Raw genomic sequence first — 19,948 nt, forward strand, 5'->3', positions numbered from 1 at the left:
TTAGTCTAAAATTTAAATACAGTTGGTTCTCCTTATTTGCTATTTCAGTTTTCATGGATACGATTATTCATGAATTTGTCATCCATAATAAAAAATGGTAATTGTTTTGGAGCTTTGCAGTGGAAAATCACAGTAGGTTGCAAAACAGCAAAATGTAAATAAAACCGTTCAAAAGCTTGGTCAATCATAAATGGGTAAGATAAAATTACTGTACTTTTTGTGTGATAAATCTGGTAAACAGAATTAAGAAAGGGTTGAGGGTGTCCTAGATAACTTATAGCTTGCTTTCCCTCACTATAGAGCAGGTTAGCAGAGAGTAATAGTGTGAGTGTTTAACCCCATAGAGTACAATTCCTCAAACCTACCCAATCAGATTTCCCTCCATCGCCAAATGCAAGGCTGCTTCTAGGTTTTGCCGCTGAAGTCGTATGATTTAATCCCATCTTGTGGTCTGGAACTCATGAGGGAACTGCGACGGAGCCCACCCCAGTCAATACGGCACATTGATCTGCTCATGAAGACCTTAGAGAAAACATCCCAACCAGCTGTTTCCTGTTGCAACCCACCTCTCTTTGTCTTCTTCCTTTCTGATGAGTCCAGGTGCTCTTTGGGGAATGAATGGACGGGAAGGGAGAGTCTCTGCTCCTTGGCGGAGTGGGGTCAGACCAGGTGGCCTTCCAGGTGCAATTCCTCAGAACGGAATTGCACCTGGAAGGCCACCTGGTCTGACCCCACTCCGCCATGCAAAACACACATAGCCGCAACACCCCCCCCCCCCCGAAAGAGGCCTGCCCGACCTCTGTTCTAAGGCCTTCAAAGGAGGAGAGAGCCCAGGCACATTCCTGCATAGCGCTTGTCCCAACTGTCCAGGGTAAAACTCAGAAGAGCCTTCTCCAGAGGGGCAGCCTATGTCACTCAGGGGCATGAGCAAGGGGATGGACACCTGGCATCATAGAGACCTGGGAGCTGTGCCCGGCCACACGTTGCTGTGGCGAAGTATGGTGGTATGGGAAATAAAGTATTGAGGAATTAGTGATAGTTAAGGTCAAGGGTAAAGGTGCTGGCCTGTTTATGTCGGATAAGTGAGACTCTACTGTATATTTATAACCTTATATTATCTGCTTAGAGCTGAATTATATGAGGCCCCTTCTTCACAGCTGGATAAAATGCACACTGAAGTGGATTATATGGCAGTGTGGAGTCAAGATAATCCAGTTCAAAGCAGATAATATAGTAGTGACATTCCTAGGACTCTGTATAAAAAGCCTGTGTTTCTCTGTCTCCTTCAGCTGCTGAAAATCTTCCCCTGGGCAGAGGACAAGGAAGAAAGGGGTGCGTGGGCAAAGGGGAAAGAGGTGGGAAGGAAAAAAGGCCTTGTGGATGGAGCTGCACTTGGGGCTCAGCCGAGGGAGAGAATGGCCCAAAGGGAACGTCCTTCAGCAGAGGCTCATTGGGTGAACACGCCTCAATGTGGGGTTGAACTGGATGGGTGGGGAGGCAGGGTCTTGGTTGGCTGCAGGATTCCTTTGGGAAAAGACAGGCCATTTGGTAGCAGCAGGGGTATAATTTGGGATGCTCAGGAAGCAAACCTGGAGCTATTGTGGGATGGTAAGCACTGCAGCCCAGTAATCTTTGTGTCCCTCAACATTTAGCACATCCTGGTAATTCAGGGAAACCCATTATCCAATGATGACGCCCTTTATTATTGGAACAAACTACACCTTTCTACCTGCCTTCCGTTCCTTTAGCCACATTCGTGTACGGCCCAATGAAATCAACGTGATCCTACAACATTGGAAGGAGCTCCCCTTTCTTCCTTCTATCTTTTAATCTTTTCTTCCTCCCTCCCCTATTTTCTTTTTTCTTTCTGGATTTGGTCCCTTCTTTTTCAAGAATTAGTGACTGCCTTTGCTGGTATCCATGTATGCGCTTGACACCCTGATGTCTGCATTTCTTGGTACAGTATTTCCCTTTTCCACATGACCCATGAAGGGAAAGGGGGGAAATCTTTGAGGTAAATACGGTTTCTGGCTTTCAACCTTGATCTCTTGCTTTTTTCTTGACTATAGGGAAATGAGGATTCTGTGGAGCTACCTCTTGGGTTCAGTAAGGAAACCTATAATATAGGAAGAAGAAATCCTTTCAAGGTGATGATCTTGCTGAATTCTGGACCTTACAGATAAGAAAGGAAAAAAGAAGAGTCAATTATCTGTAGTGTATTTAAACACTGTATCACTGTTGACATGACAGAGAAAGCATCTAAATGCCTCGAGTGTGGAAAAAGTTTCACTCGGAGGGATCGTCTCCAACAACATGAAAGAATTCACACTGGGGAGAAGCCCTTTGAATGCCTTGTGTGTGGAAAGAGCTTCACTTACAGTGGAGGATTATATTTACATCAAAGGACTCACACTGGGGAGAAGCCCTATACATGCCTGGAGTGTGGAAAGAGCTTTGCTCAGAGTGGAGATCTACGTCCACATCAAAGGACTCACACTGGGGAGAAACCCTATAAATGTCTGGAGTGCGGAAAGGGCTTCACTCAGAGAGCAAATCTACGTTCACATCAAAGGACTCACACTGGGGAGAAACCCTATACTTGCATGGAATGTGGACAGAGCTTCACTGAGAGTGGAAGTCTACGTTCACATCAAAGGACTCACACTGGGGAAAAACCTTATACATGCCTAGAGTGTGGACAAAGCTTCACTCATAGTTCATGTCTACATTCACATCAAAGGACTCACACTGGGGAGAAACCCTATCAATGCCTGGATTGTGGACAGAGCTTCACTCATAATTCAGGTCTACATGCACATCAAAGGACTCACACTGGGGAGAAACCCTATACATGCATGGAGTGTGGACAGAGCTTCACTCAGAGTTCAAGTCTACGTTCACATCAAAGAATTCACACTGGAGAAAAACCCTATACATGCCTGGAATGTGGAAAGAGCTTCACTCATACTTCAAGTCTACGCTCGCATCATAGGACTCACACTGGGGAGAAACCTTATCAATGCCTGGATTGTGGACAGAGCTTCACTGAGAATGGAAGTCTACGTTTACATCAAAGAATTCACACTGGGGAAAAACCCTGTATATGTCTGGAGTGTGGACAGAGCTTCACTCAGAGTTCAAGTCTACGTTCACATCAAAGAACTCACACTGGGGAGAAACCCTATACATGCCTGGAGTGTGGAAAGAGCTTCACTCAGAGAGTGAATCTAAATTCGCATCAAAGGACTCACACTGGAGAAAAACCCTATACATGCTTGGAGTGTGGACAGAGCTTCACTCATAGTTCAGGTTTACGGTCACATCAAAGGACTCATACTGGGGAGAAACCCTATAAATGTCAGGAGTGTGGACAAAGCTTCACTCATAGTTCAGGTTTGCGTTCACATCAAATGACTCACACTGGGGAGAAACCCTATGCATGCCTGGAGTGTGGAAAGAGCTTCACTCATAGTTCAGGTCTACGTTTACATCAAAGGACTCACACTGGGGAGAAACCCTATAAACTCATGGTGTGTGGAAAGAGCTTCTCTGAGAGTTCAAATCTACATGGACCTAGAACTCACATTGGAGAGAATAGTGGTATTTGACCCCATAGAGATTGTCCGAGATATATATTTTCATGTTAGTGGCACACTTTTTAGTCATTCATCCTTTTGCCACACAGTAGTTCTGTTAGCAAATCATAGGTTAAACCAGGGGTCCCCAAACTTTTAAAGCAGAGGGCCAGTCCACAATCTTTCAGACTGTGGAGGGGCCGAATTATCATTTGAAAAAAAAATGAACAAATTCCTGTGCACACTGCACATGTCTTATTCGTAGTGCAAAACAACAACAACAATGAAAGAACAATACAATATTTAAAAATGAAAACAATTGTAAACAACATAAACCTATCAGGATTTCAATGGGAAGTGTGGGCCTGCTTCTGGCCAATGAGATAGTCAGGTTCATTAGGATTGTTGTTGTTGTGTGCCTTCAAGTCATTTCAGACTTTAGGTGAGCCTAAGTCTAAAATTATTTATTTATTCATTTACTACATTTATTTATTACATTTATATCCTGCCCTTCTCACCCTGAAGGGGACTCAGAGCAGCTGTATGTACATACAATATATTATATTATTAGCATAGCACAATATTAGCATTATATATTACTACATTGAACTATACCACTATACTGTAATATTATATGTAATATATAACATATAATTAATATTATTATATGGTATTATTATTAGTATTATATTGTATAACATTATAATATTATTATCAATATTATATGTATATACAATATAGTATACTAGCTGTGCCTGGCCACGCGTTGCTGTGGCATTGTCTGGTGGTGTTGGTGAGAAATTGTTGAGGTAGTAGTTGTATTGAATGTCTGTTGTATGGTTGTCTTTATGTTTAGTATGCATTTGGTTGTTTGTGTACTGTGAAAGTGGTGAGGGCAGAGGGGGTCTATGTATTTTATAGGCAGTGTGGAAGAGGCCTAAGCGAGGCCTAATTCTGCCTTTCCCCTGGGCTGAGTGGGTTGCTAGGAGTGGGCAGAGCTTAGCCTTCTAACTGGCAGCAATTGGATAAAAACAATTATTCCTCTCCCTCTAATTAGGACTTTCTTTTTCTTTTCTTTTTTTTGTATCAACCTAGAGGTGTGGATGAGGGGTTGTGCTGTCAGTTTTCGGGGTTGGGGGGCCTTTAGTTTTGTTGTTTTGTCGGTCGCCAGGATTCCATCACTCTTTTATATATATAGATTATTTAAAATGATATAAAAATATTATATTATAAAACTGAGGGCAGGGGCCAGGTAAATGACCTTGGAGGGCCGCATCCGGCCCCCGGGCCTTAGTTTGGGGACCCCTGGGTTAAACCAACCTCTTATATGTTTTCAATATATATAATATAATGTAATATAATAATATATAGGAATCAGTTTCCTATAATGAGTCCCCTGGGAAGATGGGGCGGGCTGCAAATATTATTATTATTACTACTACTACTACTACTACTACTACTGTCTTTACTGTACAAATCAAGCATGAGCAAACTAAAGCCCGGGGGCCAGATGCGTTTACCTCAGACCCTCCTCCACAGGCCGTGTGTCCCACCTTCCTCTTGACATAAGGAGTGGGCAAGTGGCTCCGTCTTATGCTGGGAAGACAACCTGAGGATGACCCAGGCCCTGCCCTGCCCTGCCCTGCCCCCTCCCAGGCCCTACTCCTTGCAGACCTGCCCCCTTCTTTCCTGGCCGGGCCAGCAATACAACCAGAAGGCAAAAAAAAAGTTTGCCCATGCCTGGTATAAACCATATTTGTGTAATTTCCTCTATAGCTGCTCCATGTGGTTCATCACAAACCTAGTTATTGACAGGTTATATTTTCTTAATTCAAAAATTAGCAATTTTAGTGGTAATTTCTGCAACTCAATCAACAAATTGTGCCAATAACAAAAGTTATAAAAGAACCTACACTTGAGCACACCAGCACTCCACTTCTGTAGTGAATAAACGTCTGTGGGTGTTGTCGTGGCTGGATAACCTTCCATGGGTGCGTTGACTGTGTCTGCCCGGCTGGCTTTAGGGGGCTGGACTAGGTACCCTTTGGGGGTCTCTTCCAAGCCCAGCGAAGTATAGCCTGCCTGGGAGCCTGGAGTCTCCTCTGGAGGTTTTGAGCTGAGGTTGGATGGCTGTCTGTTGGGAGGGCTTCTACAGTGCCTTCCTGCCTGGCTGAAGGGGGTGGACTGGATGTTCTTTGTGAGTCTCTTCCAATGAGTATGGGGGAGAAACATTTCTCATGGGATGCACCTGTGGACTACAGGCAACCCATTCGTGTGCCATGGCATACAGTTTGGAAAGCTCTGATCTAAGACATACAAAGGCAATGCTCATTAATGCAGAAAAATGAGAGTACGATTTATCATATTGTGATGACTTTGCAGAAAGTCCAGAAATATTGGACTCAAATGCTTGCGATGGTGGACGATAAAGGTTAATGTTACATTTACAGTGAGCCCAGAGTTTTGTTTCATAAGAATGTTGGACAGCCATATAGAATAAAAATTTGGAAGATGCCTAGAATATAGGATGACTACGGCAAGCATCGTTTCCCCTCAGAGAGGGGAGAAACCATCTCCTCCCACACGGGGAGGTTGACTGACGAAGATTCGCGATTGATCAAAAATGGAAGAAGTGACTCTGCTCATTAAAGAGAAATCCTTGATCAACTTCAAGAAAGATGGAGACTTCTTTATCACTTTTCCACAACAACAAGAACAAGAGGAGCAAATGTCAGCTGCCGGATTTATGAATTAGAAGCGTGTTGCCAAAAGCAGAAGTGTACTTACATAGGATTAACTGGGGGAGTAGAATAGTAAGGGATATAATCAACTCACTTCGAAGTTCTTAAAATTAGGCCCAGGTTTTTTAGTTAGTGTATTTCGTGTATTTATATTAGTGTCTTTTATTGGTGTTTTTTTCTGATTTTTTCTAGTTTGTTGTAGTCTCCACTCTGCGCTGTACAGTTTTAGTGTTATATATTATAAAATTACTATGTTTCTCTTTATCTTAATAAAAAATGTGTTTGCAAAGCGGGGATGTAGAAGGTTCAAAATATCAGAGACTGGAAAGGCAGATAGAGCTGAGGTTAAATGGAAAATGTAAGGTCCTTTTGGATGTCGTTTTCCACCTTTATGTCGGTCACATGGCTCTGCGTTTGATTTTTATGCTTCAGTTATTACATATATACTGTGTTTTGATCATCGTCTATTGCTTTTTCGGGTATGACTTTGGTTTTCATCGTTGCACACCTGAATCCTGCATTTCAGTACAGATGTCCCTCCATATTTGCAGGTGTAGGTTATTTCATAGAATCCTAGAATAGTAGAGTTGGAAGAGACCTCATGGGCCATCCAGTCCAACCCCATTCTGCCAAGAAGAAGGAAATCGCATTCAAAGCACCCCCGACAGATGGCCATCCAGCCTCTGCTTAAAAGCCTCCAAAGAAGGAGCCTCCACCACGGCCCTGGGGAGAGAGTTCCACTGTCGAACAGCCCTTCTCACAGTGAGGAAGTTCTTCCTGATGTTCAGGTGGAATCTCCTTTCCTGTAGTTTGAAGCCATTGTTCCATTGTGTCCTAGTCTGCAGGGCAGCAGAAAACAAGCTCCGTCCCTCCTCCCTATGACTTCCCCTCACATATTTGTACATGGCTCTCATGTCTCCTCTCAGCCTTCTCTTCTGCAGGCTAAACATGCCCAGCTCTTTAAGCCGCTCCTCATAGGGCTTGTTCTCCAGACCCTTAATCATTTTAGTCGCCCTCCTCTGGACGCTTTCCAGCTTGTCAACATCTCCCTTCATCTGCGGTGCCCAGAATTGGACCCAGTGTGATTCCAGGTGTGGTCTGACCAAGGCAGAATAGAATAAGGGGGAGCAGGACTTCCCTGGATCTAGACGCTATTCCCCTATTGATGCAGGACAGAATCCCATTGGCTTTCTTAGCAGCCGCATCACATTGCTGGCTCATGTTTAACTTGTTGTCCACAAGGACTCCAAGATCTTTTTCACATGTACTGCTGTCTAGCCAGATGTACTGCTGTCTAGCCAGCAATCCTTTCTCCCACCCTGGACATCCTTCCAGATCTCTATCTACACTCCACTTGCCTAGTTTCCAACAGACCTCCCAACCTCTGGGGATGCCTGCCACAGCTGTGGGCAAAACGTCAGGAGAAAATGCTTCTGGAACATGGCCATACAGTCCAGAAAACTCACAGCGATCTAATATATATATAGGTTTCTCCCATTCCTCCTCCTCTCTGATCTGGTTCACACGTACTGCTGTTGAGGCAGGCATCTCCCATTCTGTATCTTTGCATTCCATTTTTTCTGCCGAAGTGAAATATCTTGCATTTGTCCCTGTTGAACTTCATTTTGTTAGTTTATTTATTTACAGCACTGATATAGAATCATAGAATCATAGAGTTGGAAGAGACCTCACGGGCCATCCAGTCCAACCCCATTCTGTCAAGAAGTAGGAAAATCACACGCAAAGTACTCCTGACAGATGGCTATCCGTCCTCTGCTTAAAAGCCTCCAAAGGAGGAGCCTCCACCACACTCCAGGGCAGAGAGTTCCACTGCTGAACAGCTCTCACAGTGAGGAAGTTCTTCCAACTCGTAGAACGTTACGAGCTGGGGAGGCCCTGCTCTCAGTCCCACCTCCTTCGCCAGCGTGACTGGTGGTGACGAGAGACAGGGCCTTCCTTCCTTCCTTCCTTCCTTCCTTCCTTCCTTCCTTCCTTCCTTCCTTCCTTCCTTCCTTCCTTCCTTCCTTCCTTCCTTCCTTCCTTCCTTCCTTCCTTCCTTCCCAGTGGTGGCTCCTTGGCTGTGGAAGCCCCTCCCCACGACATCCGGCAGGATCCATCCTTTCTGCCTTTCAGGAAAAAAGCCAAGCATCTAAAGAATAAGTTTCTACAGCTTTGACATGGTCTGGATTGATTATGTGGAAGGTTTTTGGATGCATTTCATATGTTTATAAATTTTGTATACTGTTTTATGTGTATTAATGCTTCATGTTAATCTTTTAAAGTGTTTTTTTATGTTTTATTGCTATCGTTGGTTTTTATGGACATTGGATTCTGGCCAGATTTGTAAGCCACCTTGAGTCCTTTTGGGTGAGAAAGGCGGGATAGAAATGAAGTAAATAAATACATAAATAAAATACACAGAACAAACATTAAAGCAGAAGACACGAGTTTAAAATCTATGATTATATCTGCCTGGGTATTTATTTCTTTTGTGTCAAAAGCATTGCGTAAATAAGTATAATCCAGTTCATCGTCTGTGCATGAGGCAGGGCATGGTGGGCAAGCAGACAGGTGCGGCGGAGATGTCTGTCCTGCTCCACAGTCGCACAAGGTGGAGGATTCTTCCAGGTCGTGCCATTTTGCCAGGTATGGCTGGATAGGATTATTCACTAAATTTGCCATCCAGAATAAAATGGGAATTGTTTGGAGCCTTGCAGACCCTTCTGAAAAAATCACAATCAGCTGCAAAAAGCTAAATGTGAAAGGAAACCTATTTGAAATGTTGTAAATCATAAATGTGCTAGATAGAGTCAACAAGATTAAGAAGGTTTCGAGGCCCCCTTGAGATCTTTGCAGTTTTCCCCTTTCATGGGGCCCTGAAGCCCTAAACCACGTAAATGTGGAGCACCGACTTCCCGACTGGCTCTCTCTACCTCGGAGGGAGCGTGGAGGAATCGCCTTCCTTGGAAGATTTCAAGCAGAGGCTGGATGGCCATCTGTCGGGGGTGCTTTGATGGAGCTTTTCCTATAGGGTAGAAAGTCATTGGACTAGTTGGCCCGTGTGGTCTCTTCCGGTTCTTATGATTCTATAATTCCAGGATGGTGTTCTGGTATGGTTTTGAGAAGCCCTTCCTTGGCTTGTTGTCCATAATGCACCTCAGGTAAAAGAGAGGATGTCTTTGGTAGACGAGTCCCCAACGGTGACCCGTCGGAGGGTGTTTCTGCAAGGCAGAGGAGAACCTCCTGGAGCCCCCCCCCCCCCCGCCAACACAAGGGCCAGAGAGTTGGAGCAGAGCTGGGGGGCCACCCAGTCCAACCCCTTCTGCCAAGAAGCAGGAAAATCGCCTCCAAAGCACCCCTAAAGGCACCCTAAAGATGCTCAAGGGATGAAAGGGAAGAGACCTCTTCTCTCTGCAGCAGAAAGCAAAGCCCCTCCGGTTACAGAGACGCAGGTGGAAACATGGCCACGGGTGCAGCACGGGTCCCCTCTGTGGCTCTAGAGACAAGGGCTGATACTCCAACACGGAAGCCCCTTCTTCCCTCAGAGAGGGCCGCTTTCCTCGCCATTGTGCCCTCCTGCCTGGCAGCGAGGGAGGGGAGGGGCTGGTCTAGATGGCCCTCGGGGTCCCTTCCAACTCTAGGATTATATGCCAAAGGAGACTCATCAAGTAAGGGTTTGGGTGGCCATCTGTCGGGAGGGTCTTGACGGTCCTCCTGCCCAGCATGAAGGGGCTGAACTGGATGGCCCTTGGGGTCCCTTCCAACTCGGGATTCTACTGCTGGGCTCCCAAACTGGCCAGGCTTCCAGCCTCCATTGGGGCCGGACAGCAAGGGTCAAGGTGGAAGGGACAGCGGGGAGCATTTGAGGGGTCCTTGGCCATGGCAACTCCCAACAGACGTCAGGGTGGGGCCACGTGGGGAAGGGGGGACGCATGGCCAGGGGCCAATGAGACGGAGGGGTGTTGAGGGGACGGGGTGTAGACATCCAAGATCCCTGAAGCTACTGCACCAGTCCTTTGCTTCGGGCTCATCTTTAGCCAAAGGCACCTCCTTTCTCCTAAAACCAGGCTTGGCATGTTGCCCAGGGGAGGGGTCTGCAGGTCTCCTCCATTTGGGCAGGTGGGAAGGAGGCCTCTTGGAGACTGAAGCTGGCAAAGTAACTCTGGGCCACATCTACCCCATCCCTGACTTGGGGGGAGTGGGAACGGTGGCAGGACGGAAGCCCGGCACAGGGCACAGAGAGCAAGTCCAGTGAAGTGCCTGCTGCTCACACGAATGTCCTCATAGAGACAATGAAAGGAGAGCCTCCACACAAGAGCAAGAGATGGGGGGGGGGGGGGGGGGTTTCCCGGCGGAGTCATTGAATCATAGAGTTGGGAGAGACCCCCATGGGACATCGAGTCCAACCCATTTGTGCCATGCAGGAAAGGCGCAATCAAAGCACCCCTGACCCCACCCAGCCTGTTTAAAAGCCTCCAAGGAAGGCGCTTGAACCACACTCCGAGGCAGAGAGTTCCACTGCTGAACTGCTCTAGGAGTCAGCTAGTTCTTCCTAATGTTCAGGTGGAATCTCCTGGCCTGTAATTTGAGAGATGGACAGCATCCTTTACAAGGACACCCCCCCCCCCCCCCCGGCCACCCTTACTGCCTCTCAGAGGCAGGTGATAATGAACCAAGAGACCTTCCATCCTCCCCAAAGACAGCCAGTCTTGTTCCTGCCCTTGGCCCTCACTTGACCTCCTCAGGCCAAAGCCAGACGGGAAGCTGCTTCAAGAGCACCTGGAGCTCTGCTTTGAAGGATGTCACCTGTAGTTTAATGGACAAGGCTCAATAATAATAATAATAATAATAATAATAATGATAATAATAACAACAAAACAACAACAACTTTATTCTTGTATCCCACCACCATCTCCCTGAAGGGACTGCTGCACATAGCTGCACCCCAAGGTTTTCATTTCCATTGCTGAAAGCCAAATAACAAAGAGAGCACCTTTTGCTGCTCCTCATTACATTTGGCAGCAAATACGTTTTTGGTTTCAAGGCTTTGAAAATTGAGGTGTGCATTAGATTCAATGGCGCATGAGACTGGAGTAAATACGGGATACAGTGACTGGTCAGCAACGTGCCCTCATTCATGTTCCCTGTAAATGCAGACCAATGGGAGACCAGCAAGCTTTGTGGGGGGGGGGGGGGAGGAGACAGGCCAGAGTGGCCAAGGAGGAGGAGACAAGGCTGTCAAACAGTAAGAAGTTTACTGACCAAACCTGGACATGGAAACTGTCATGTATCACGAGATAATAATTAATAACAATGGTAATAATATTTCCAAGCCACCCCATCCTCTCCCTGAGGGTTCTCAGGGCGGCTTCCAAAACAAGGCAGACATTCAACGTCCCATACAATATAAAAATAACATCTTAAATTAACGTTTAAATAAAATTAGAAACAGATAAAAACAATCTGTTTGTTAAACAACATCAATATTGCACCATTGTACCAATTGCACTCATTGGCAGCAATGAAATGAGACAAGCCCCTGAAGAATGGGGGCAAAGAAAAACATCCAAGCCCCCCCCTGCCCCCCACCAAAGGCACATGAAAGGAGCCCCTTTTCTTCTTCTCCTCCTCCTCCTCCTCTGCATCTTCCTCCTCCTCTCAGGTAGAAGAGGTTCTCGGCCAGGGCCAGGCTGGGCTCCCGGCGTATGCTCTGCCCGGCCAGGAAGGCCAGCTTGTGCGCACACAGATCACGCCCTGCATGCAAATGGGGGGAGTTGGGGGGGCAAGAGAGGGAAGCCCCTCGTCAGCCTCCCCTTCAGAAGGAAGAAGGGCCACCCACCCACCACGCTGTCTCTCATTAGGGGCCCTGGGAACAAAGGCAGGCATGCAACCTCTGGCCCTTCCATTTGTATTCAGCTCAGCCGACAAGACCCAAAGCCATTCACACTTTTAAAGAACGACAGAATGAAAAACACCCAAGACACAAGTATTGAGATAAACATACGCTAATTACAATGCAAAAAAGCCTTCTAGAGCCACCCTCCTCCCTCCTATGAGCCTTCTAGAACGCTTAGATCATCGGGGAAGCCCTGCTCTCGGTCCCACCAGCCTCGCAGGTAAGGCTGGTGGGAACGAGGGACAGGCCCTTCCTTCTCGGTGGTGGCTCCTCGGCTGTGGAACACCTTCCCCAGCAACATACGGCAGATACCAACTCTCCTAGGCTTCAGGAAAGCCTTAAAGACATGGTTGTGCACACAAGCTTTTAATGAATGAGAACATGGATTTTACATGACCTGTACGAAGACTTATTTATTTTATTTTTATTTTATTATTAAACTTATATACCGCTACTCCCAGTTTGGCTCAGAGCGGTTTACAAAAATAGATTAAAACAATACACTTGGCTTTAAAAATAACAATAAAAACAATAAAACCAACAATAAAAACAGACATAGCCCCGAGTTTTTCACTTGAGGATTCTGGATGAATGGATTTTAATCTTGGACATTCTTAAAATTTTATATAATGTGATTTTATTTTGTAATGGTATCTGTTTTATATGAACTGTTGTTTTGTAGATTGTTTTATATGAATTGTTGTTTTTACATTGTTTTTAGGCATTGAATTTTTGCCTATTTACTGTAAGCCGCTTTAAGTCTCTTCGGAGAGAAAGGCGGGGTAAAAGTGATGTAAATAAATAAATAAATGAATAAATAAAGCAACTTGGCCATCTCTCTCTGCCATCCCCTGGGAGCCCCCGGTGGCACAATGGGTTAAACCTTTGTGCCGGCAAGATTGCTGATCCAAAGGTCAAAGGTTCAAATCAGGTAGAGTGGGTGAGCTCCCTCTGTCAGCTCTAGCTCCCCATGCGGGGACATGAGAGAAGCCTCCCACAGGAGGGTAAAACACCTGGGCAATTCCCCGTGGGCAACGTCCTTGCAGACCGCCAGTTCTCTCACACCAGAAGTGTACTTATTGTACTTCAACTTTTGTATCCATGACACAATACTTAATGGTGTTTTACACAATTTTGTGTCGGCCTTGCTTTTAAATCCTATGGCATTGCGTGATGTGATTGTCAGCTGCCTCAAATCCCTACGATGAGGAGAAAGGGAAGCGGGATAGAAATGAAGTGAGTAAGTCAATAAAATAATCCAGCTGCTACCGTTTGGTGCCTGTTTCTAGCTGTATTTGACCTGCTGGCTCCAAGGACGGCAACCGTTATGTTTTTATACTTTTATACAGATTGTTTGAACTCCCACCATGAAATAAAGAGCCAGACACAAGAAAATGGATCTAAAGGGCCGTTCTCTGACCTATTTATTGAAAGAACTGGTAATAGCCGGTAGAGGGAAAATCTGTAAACACACAAAATGTAAATCAAGGGTGAATGGCCACCTAGTGAGCCTCGTCCCGGGTCCAGGTGTGACTCCCTCTGACCACCTCCAAAGACACCAAGGACACTCCCTCTGACCACCTCCAAGTCCCATCCAAGTCCCACCCTGGGCTGGCCCTGCTTAGCTTCCCTGACCAGACCAGACCTGGTGCCTTGTGGGGATTGAGACGTGTCTTGGAGAGGGTGTCCTTAGGCAGGGTCCTCGGGGGAGGGGGTTATAATATCGAATGTCATAAGTACTTTCTAAAACATTGAATGGGTTCTTTTATTCCGCTTTCAGTGAGCCAGGCTGCATGAGGCACTTTCAGAGGGAGAAGCAGACACAGGCTCCTGTTCTGGGTTTTAGAATAATGATATTGGACACATAGACAAAAGGGGATATTGTATCAGCATTTACACATATACTCTAACATTCATTCATCCATTTATCAAGCATTGTTATCATCCTTCTTGTGGAAGTGGATCAGCTTCTTGAGAGGAGGCGGCTGTTCATAATGGTGTTCAGAAATGGTGTTCAGTTGGTCAGACACACTTTTCCTGAGAGTAAGGGGTGCTTCATGCAGTATTTTCTATGGATTTGCTTCTGAAAGTTGTAAATTTCTGACAAGAGTTAAAACATGTTGATTGCATCAGTTCCTGGGCAGTTGTTGACTTTGTTTAATTGGTTTTCCTTATCAAGGAGCCTTGTTTGCTTCCTGTAGTGCAAGAAACCTTGTAAAGATTTCCTTAAGTGAGGTTGGTCAACGTAAGGACTCCATGTTGACTTCCTTACTTAAAAGAACCATTGTCTCTGGAAATGTAAACACGTTGTTTTTCCACCAAGAGTACATCAAGTCAGCAATGTCAACAGTTAATCATTGTCACAGTTCTCATCAGCAACTTTCAATTACAGTCCATGAATTGTAGTTGTTTTCCAGGCCTTATTCCTTAGGATGGGATCTTCATTCAAACCATACATCATATATGTCATGACATTAAGGCACCTGAGAGTCAACGGTGGCCTGAACTAACAAGTGTCCACTAAATGGAATAATAACAATGTATTAAATGTCATTAAACATTGTATTATATACAATAAACAAATATAAATTTCAGATAAATGGTTACAAAAGCCAATCAAACTGTTGCATTCACAGTATGATGAATGGTAGTTACATTCACAATGTAATCAACTTTCTTGGTTATTTTCTTGTTTCTTCAACTCTTATGACTTTTTAAAATAAATCTATTGTATTTCTTTAAATGCGAATTATGAGTTCAATGTTACACACTGCTTTGTAGAATACCTGTGTGAGAGTCTTTGCTATTTAAACAACAGGTTGAGCCATTTAGGCTCATACTTGCAGTAGAATGAAACCTGAATGCAGAGTATCTTTGATTTGAAACAGAACGCTTTGTAAGTATAGACATAATAATGGGCCTTAGTTTGCCCCTGCCTGCTTTAAACCCATCTTTCCATCTCTTTTCCTGCCCACCCACCTTCCGTTTTCTGTTCTTGAGTTGGGAGCAGAGTCACTGCTTTGGGAGACGATGGTGACCTTTGGGCATTCGCACAACATGGCACTCAGCCCGGCGGAGGTGATGGCGGAAGGTTCCTCGATCCAGTGCTGGCGGTCTTTCTGTCTTGTTCCAGCATGCTGATATTTGTCCGCCTGTCTTCCCAAGAGATTGGCAGGGTTTTCTGGAGGCAACGCTGGTGGAATTCTTCCAGAAGTGGAGAGTGACGCCTGTCGAGGGTACGCATTTTGCAGGCGTAGAACAGGGTTGGGGGGGGGGGGGCACAATCTATATCTATAAAAGAGTGATGGCATCACGGCAATTCACAAAACAACAAAAGTACAGGCCCCCCAACCTCAAAATTTGACAACACAACCCATCATCCACGCCTCAAGGTTGATACAACAAAAAGAAAAGAAAAATAAAGTCCTAATTAGAGGGAGAGCAATAATTTTTTTATCCAATTGCTGCCAGTTTAGAGGGCTAATCTCTGCCCACTTGGTTGCCTAGCAACCAAGGGACAGCCAGGTTTCAGTTAGGGGACAGGCAAATTTAGGCCTCACTTAGACTTCTTCCACAGATTATCTGATTTTAACTGGATTATATGGCAGTGTAGACTCAAGGCCCTTCCACACAGCTATATAACCCATTTATAATCTTATATTATCTGCTTTGCACTGGATTATCTTGACTCCACACTGCCATATAATCCACTTCAGTGGGCATTTTATACAGCTGTGAAGAAGGAGCCTCATATAATCCAGTTCTAAGCAGATAATATAAGATTAGAAATATACAGTAGAGTCTCACTTATCCAACGTAAACAGGCCGGCAGGATAAGTGAATATGTTGGATAATAAGAAGGGATTCAGGAAAAGCCAATTAAACATCAAATTAGGTAATCGTTATACAAATTAAGCACCAAAGCATCATATTATACAACAAATTTGACATAAAAAGTAGTTCCACGCGCAGTAATGCTATGTAGTATTTACAGTAGAGTCTCACTTATCCAACACTCGCTTATCCAACGTTCTGGATTATCCAACGCATTTTTGTAGTCAATGCTTTCAATATATCATGATATTTTGGTGCTAAATTCATAAATACAGTAATTACTATATAGCATTACTGTGTACTGAACTACTTTTTCTGACAAATTTGTTGTCTAACATGATGTTTTGGTGCTTAATTTGTAAAATCATAACTTAATTTGATGTTTAATAGGGTTATCCTTAATTCCTCATTATCCAACATATTCGCTTATCCAACATTCTGCCGGCCCGTTTATGTTGGATAAGTGAGACTCTACTGTACTGTATTTACAAATTTACCACTAAAATATCACAATTAATTTAAAACACTGACTACAAAAACATTGATTATGAAAAGGCAGACTGCGTTGGATAATCCAGAACATTGTATAAGCGAATGTTGGATAGGTGAGATTCTTCTTTAATATGAAATAATTATTCTTACTGGGATAGAATAATGCAGAACAATATAATCTCTAAAACCAGGACAGTAAATAAACAGGGGAATTCCACACAGGAAACAATCGGGGCCAGCTAACACCTCCCAACAAAGTATTCCCATCATCAAAGTCTGGAAAATCCTGTTTTCTCAGGGCCACAGACAGTAGAAGCACATAAAATATCGCAAACAACACCACTCTGAAAACATGGGAATTCCAGACAGGAAACAATCAGGGCCAGCTAACACCTCCCAACAAAAAATTCACTCAAGGAGGAAACAGCCAGGCTTTAAAGCTGCAAGGCCATTACATCCTAATCATTTTTCCTAATTGCAGCATTCATACTTGCCTCCAACAAACAAAAAAACCCAATCAGAAATATTGTATATTCACAACCTTTAGGAAATAATATCCCCTGATGGCGCAGCGTGTCAAAGCGCTGAACTGCTGAACTTCTGGACCGAAAGGCCACAGGTTTGAATTGGGGGAGTGGAGAGAGCCCCCACTGTTAGCCCCAGCTTCTGCCAACCCAGAAGTTCAAAAACATGCAAATGTGAGTGCATCAATAGGTACTGCTCCGGCGGGAAGGTAACGCCGCTCCATGCAGTCATCCCACATGTCCTTGGAGGAGTCTACGGACAACGCCGGCTCTTTGGCTTAGAAATGGAGATGAGCACCAACCCCCAGAGTAAGACACGACTGGGCTTAATGTCTGGGGAAAACCTTTACCCTTGACCTTAACTACCACCAATTCCTCAATACTTTATTTCCCAGACCACCAGACTTCGCCACAGCAACGCGTGGCCGGGCACAGCTAGTGGCTTTATAAACGAGCACCTTGGTCTCCCTACAAAAGAGAGACACATACACACATTGGGGGGGGGGGGGGAGGTATGTGTATAGATATCTATATGTGTGTGTGTGGCATAATGCTACGAAATCGTGGGAGTTGTAGTTGTACTTGGTCTTTACCCTTCTCTGTCAAACCATCTCAGTGTGAGAGAGATCTCTCCAAAACTGTTTGGCAGAGAAGGTGAAAGCCCTAGTCACACCACAAGGCCTATGATCCTATATTTATTTATTCATTTATTTATTTTATATACTGCTCTTCTCCCCCAGGGGGACCCAGAGCGGTCTTACATAATGGCAAGATTAATCTATATCTATATATATAAAAGAGTGGTGGAATCCTGGCGACCGGCAAAACAACAAAATTAAAGGCCCTCCAACCTCGAAATTTGACAACACAACCCATCATCCAAGTTGATACAACAAAAAGAAAAGAAAAATAAAGTCCTAATTAGAGGGAGAGGAATAATTGTTTTTATCCCATTGCTGCCAGTTAGAAGGCTAAGCTCCGCCCACTTGGTCTCCTAGCAACCCACTCAGCCCAGGGGACAGGCAGAGTTAGGTCTCACTTAGGCCTCTTCCACACTGCCTATAAAATACAGATTATCAGATTTGAACTGATTATATGGCAGTGTAGACTCAAGGCCCTTCCACACAGCTATATAACCCATTTATAATCTTATATTATCTCCTTTGAACTGGATTATCTTGACTCCACATTGCCATATAATCCACTTCAGTGTGCATTTTATACAGCTGTGTACAAGGGGCCTCATATAATCCAGTTCTAAGCAGATAATATATTAAATAATTAGCTACATGCTAATCATTTCCCCTAATTGCAACATTCATACTTGCCTCCAACAGACAAAAAGACCCAATCAGAAATATTGTATATTCACAACCTTTAGGAAATTATATCCCCTGATGGCGCAGCGTGTCAAAGCGCTGAACTGCTGAACTTCTGGACCAGGTTTGAATTGGGGGAGCGGAGAGAGCCCCCACTGTTAGCCCCAGCTTCTGCCAACCCTAAAGTTCAAAAACATGCAAATGAGAGTAGATGAATAGGTACTGCTCTGGCGGGAAGGTAATGGCGCTCCATGCAGCCATGCCACATGACGGACAACGCCGGCTCTTCGGCTTAGAAATGGAGATGAGCCCCAACCCCCAGAGTCAGACACGACTGGACTTCATGTCAGGGGAAAACCTTTACCCTTTACCTTAACTACAGTAGAGTCTCACTTATCCAAGCTAAACGGGCCAGCAGAAGCTTGGATAAGCGAATATCTTGGATAATAAGGAGGGATTAAGGAAAAGCCTATTAAACATCAAATTAGGTTATGATTTTACAAATTAAGCACCAAAACTTCATGTTATACAACAAATTGGACAGAAAACGTAGTTCAACACGCAGTAATGTTATGTTGTAATTACTGTATTTACGAATTTAGCACCAAAATATCACAATATATTGAAAACATTGACTACAAAAATGGCTTGGATTATCCAGAGGCTTGGATAAGCGAGGCTTGGATTAGTGAGACTCTACTGTACCACCAATTCCTCCATACTTTATTTCCCATACCACCAGACTTCGCCACAGCAACGCATGGCCGGGCACAGCTAGTGCCACATATAATACAAAATATAGTAAAACAAACGATTGTAAAAACACACTTAAAAACCAATATCGTACCCCATTTAAAACAGTAAAACACTGTATGACCATTACAACAGGGCCAGTAGCCTTGGGCCAAAAGTCAGAGCCAGTCTGTATTCAATTTCACATTAATCCAACGAATACATCCGATTATATCAACCGTATCTTAGGATGGGCCAAAAGCTTGGTCCCACATCCAGGTCTTCAGCCGCTTCCTAAAAGGCATGAGTGAGGGGGCTCCCCTAATCTCCCTCGGCAAGGAGTTCCACAGCTACCGAAAAAGCCCTGTCTCTCGTCCCAGCCAAATGCACCTGTGACGGCGGCGGGACCGAGAGCTGGGCCTCACTGGAAGATCTTAATCTGCGGGGCCGCTCATATATGTATGCATGTATATGTACATGTGTATACCCAGAATGCAGTCATGCCCGTGGCCGCATGGCCTTGGAGGTGTCTACGGACAAGGCCGGCTCTTTGGCTTAGAAATGGAGATGAGCACCAACCCCCAGAGTCAGACATGACTGGACTTAACGTCAGGGGAAACCTTTCCCTTTACTCGACCCAGGAAGGCCTCCACCTGTGCAGAGGACACCCACCGCTCTGGCGACATGTCCTGAGACCTGGGAACTCGGACGTGCCCCGCCGTGGCCCGCCTGACTCCTGCTCGAGGAAAAACCTCTCCAATCGGGCCTCCCTCCCCCCCTCCAGGTGGGGAGGGGGAGGAAGGAAGGGAGGGAGGGCGGGGCTCGGCGTCGGGAA

At 45.0% G+C, this 19,948-nt stretch overlaps 1 protein-coding gene across 1 annotated transcript in view; it reads left to right on the forward strand.

Annotated features, from left to right (window-relative positions):
- The window catches only part of LOC134295643 (zinc finger protein 135-like), a 37,278-nt gene extending 28,503 nt beyond the window's left edge, over positions 1–8,775 (forward strand). Inside the window, exon 2 of the mRNA XM_062968752.1 lies at positions 2,070–8,775. Coding sequence (XP_062824822.1) covers positions 2,244–3,608 — 1,365 coding nt within the window. The 5' untranslated portion in view covers positions 2,070–2,243 and the 3' untranslated portion in view covers positions 3,609–8,775. The remainder of the gene's footprint in view (positions 1–2,069) is intronic.
- The last annotated feature ends 11,173 nt before the right edge of the window (positions 8,776–19,948 follow it).

The sequence above is a fragment of the Anolis carolinensis genome, chromosome 1 (genome assembly GCF_035594765.1).
Source record: "Anolis carolinensis isolate JA03-04 chromosome 1, rAnoCar3.1.pri, whole genome shotgun sequence".
NCBI classification, from domain to species: Eukaryota; Metazoa; Chordata; class Lepidosauria; order Squamata; family Dactyloidae; genus Anolis; species Anolis carolinensis.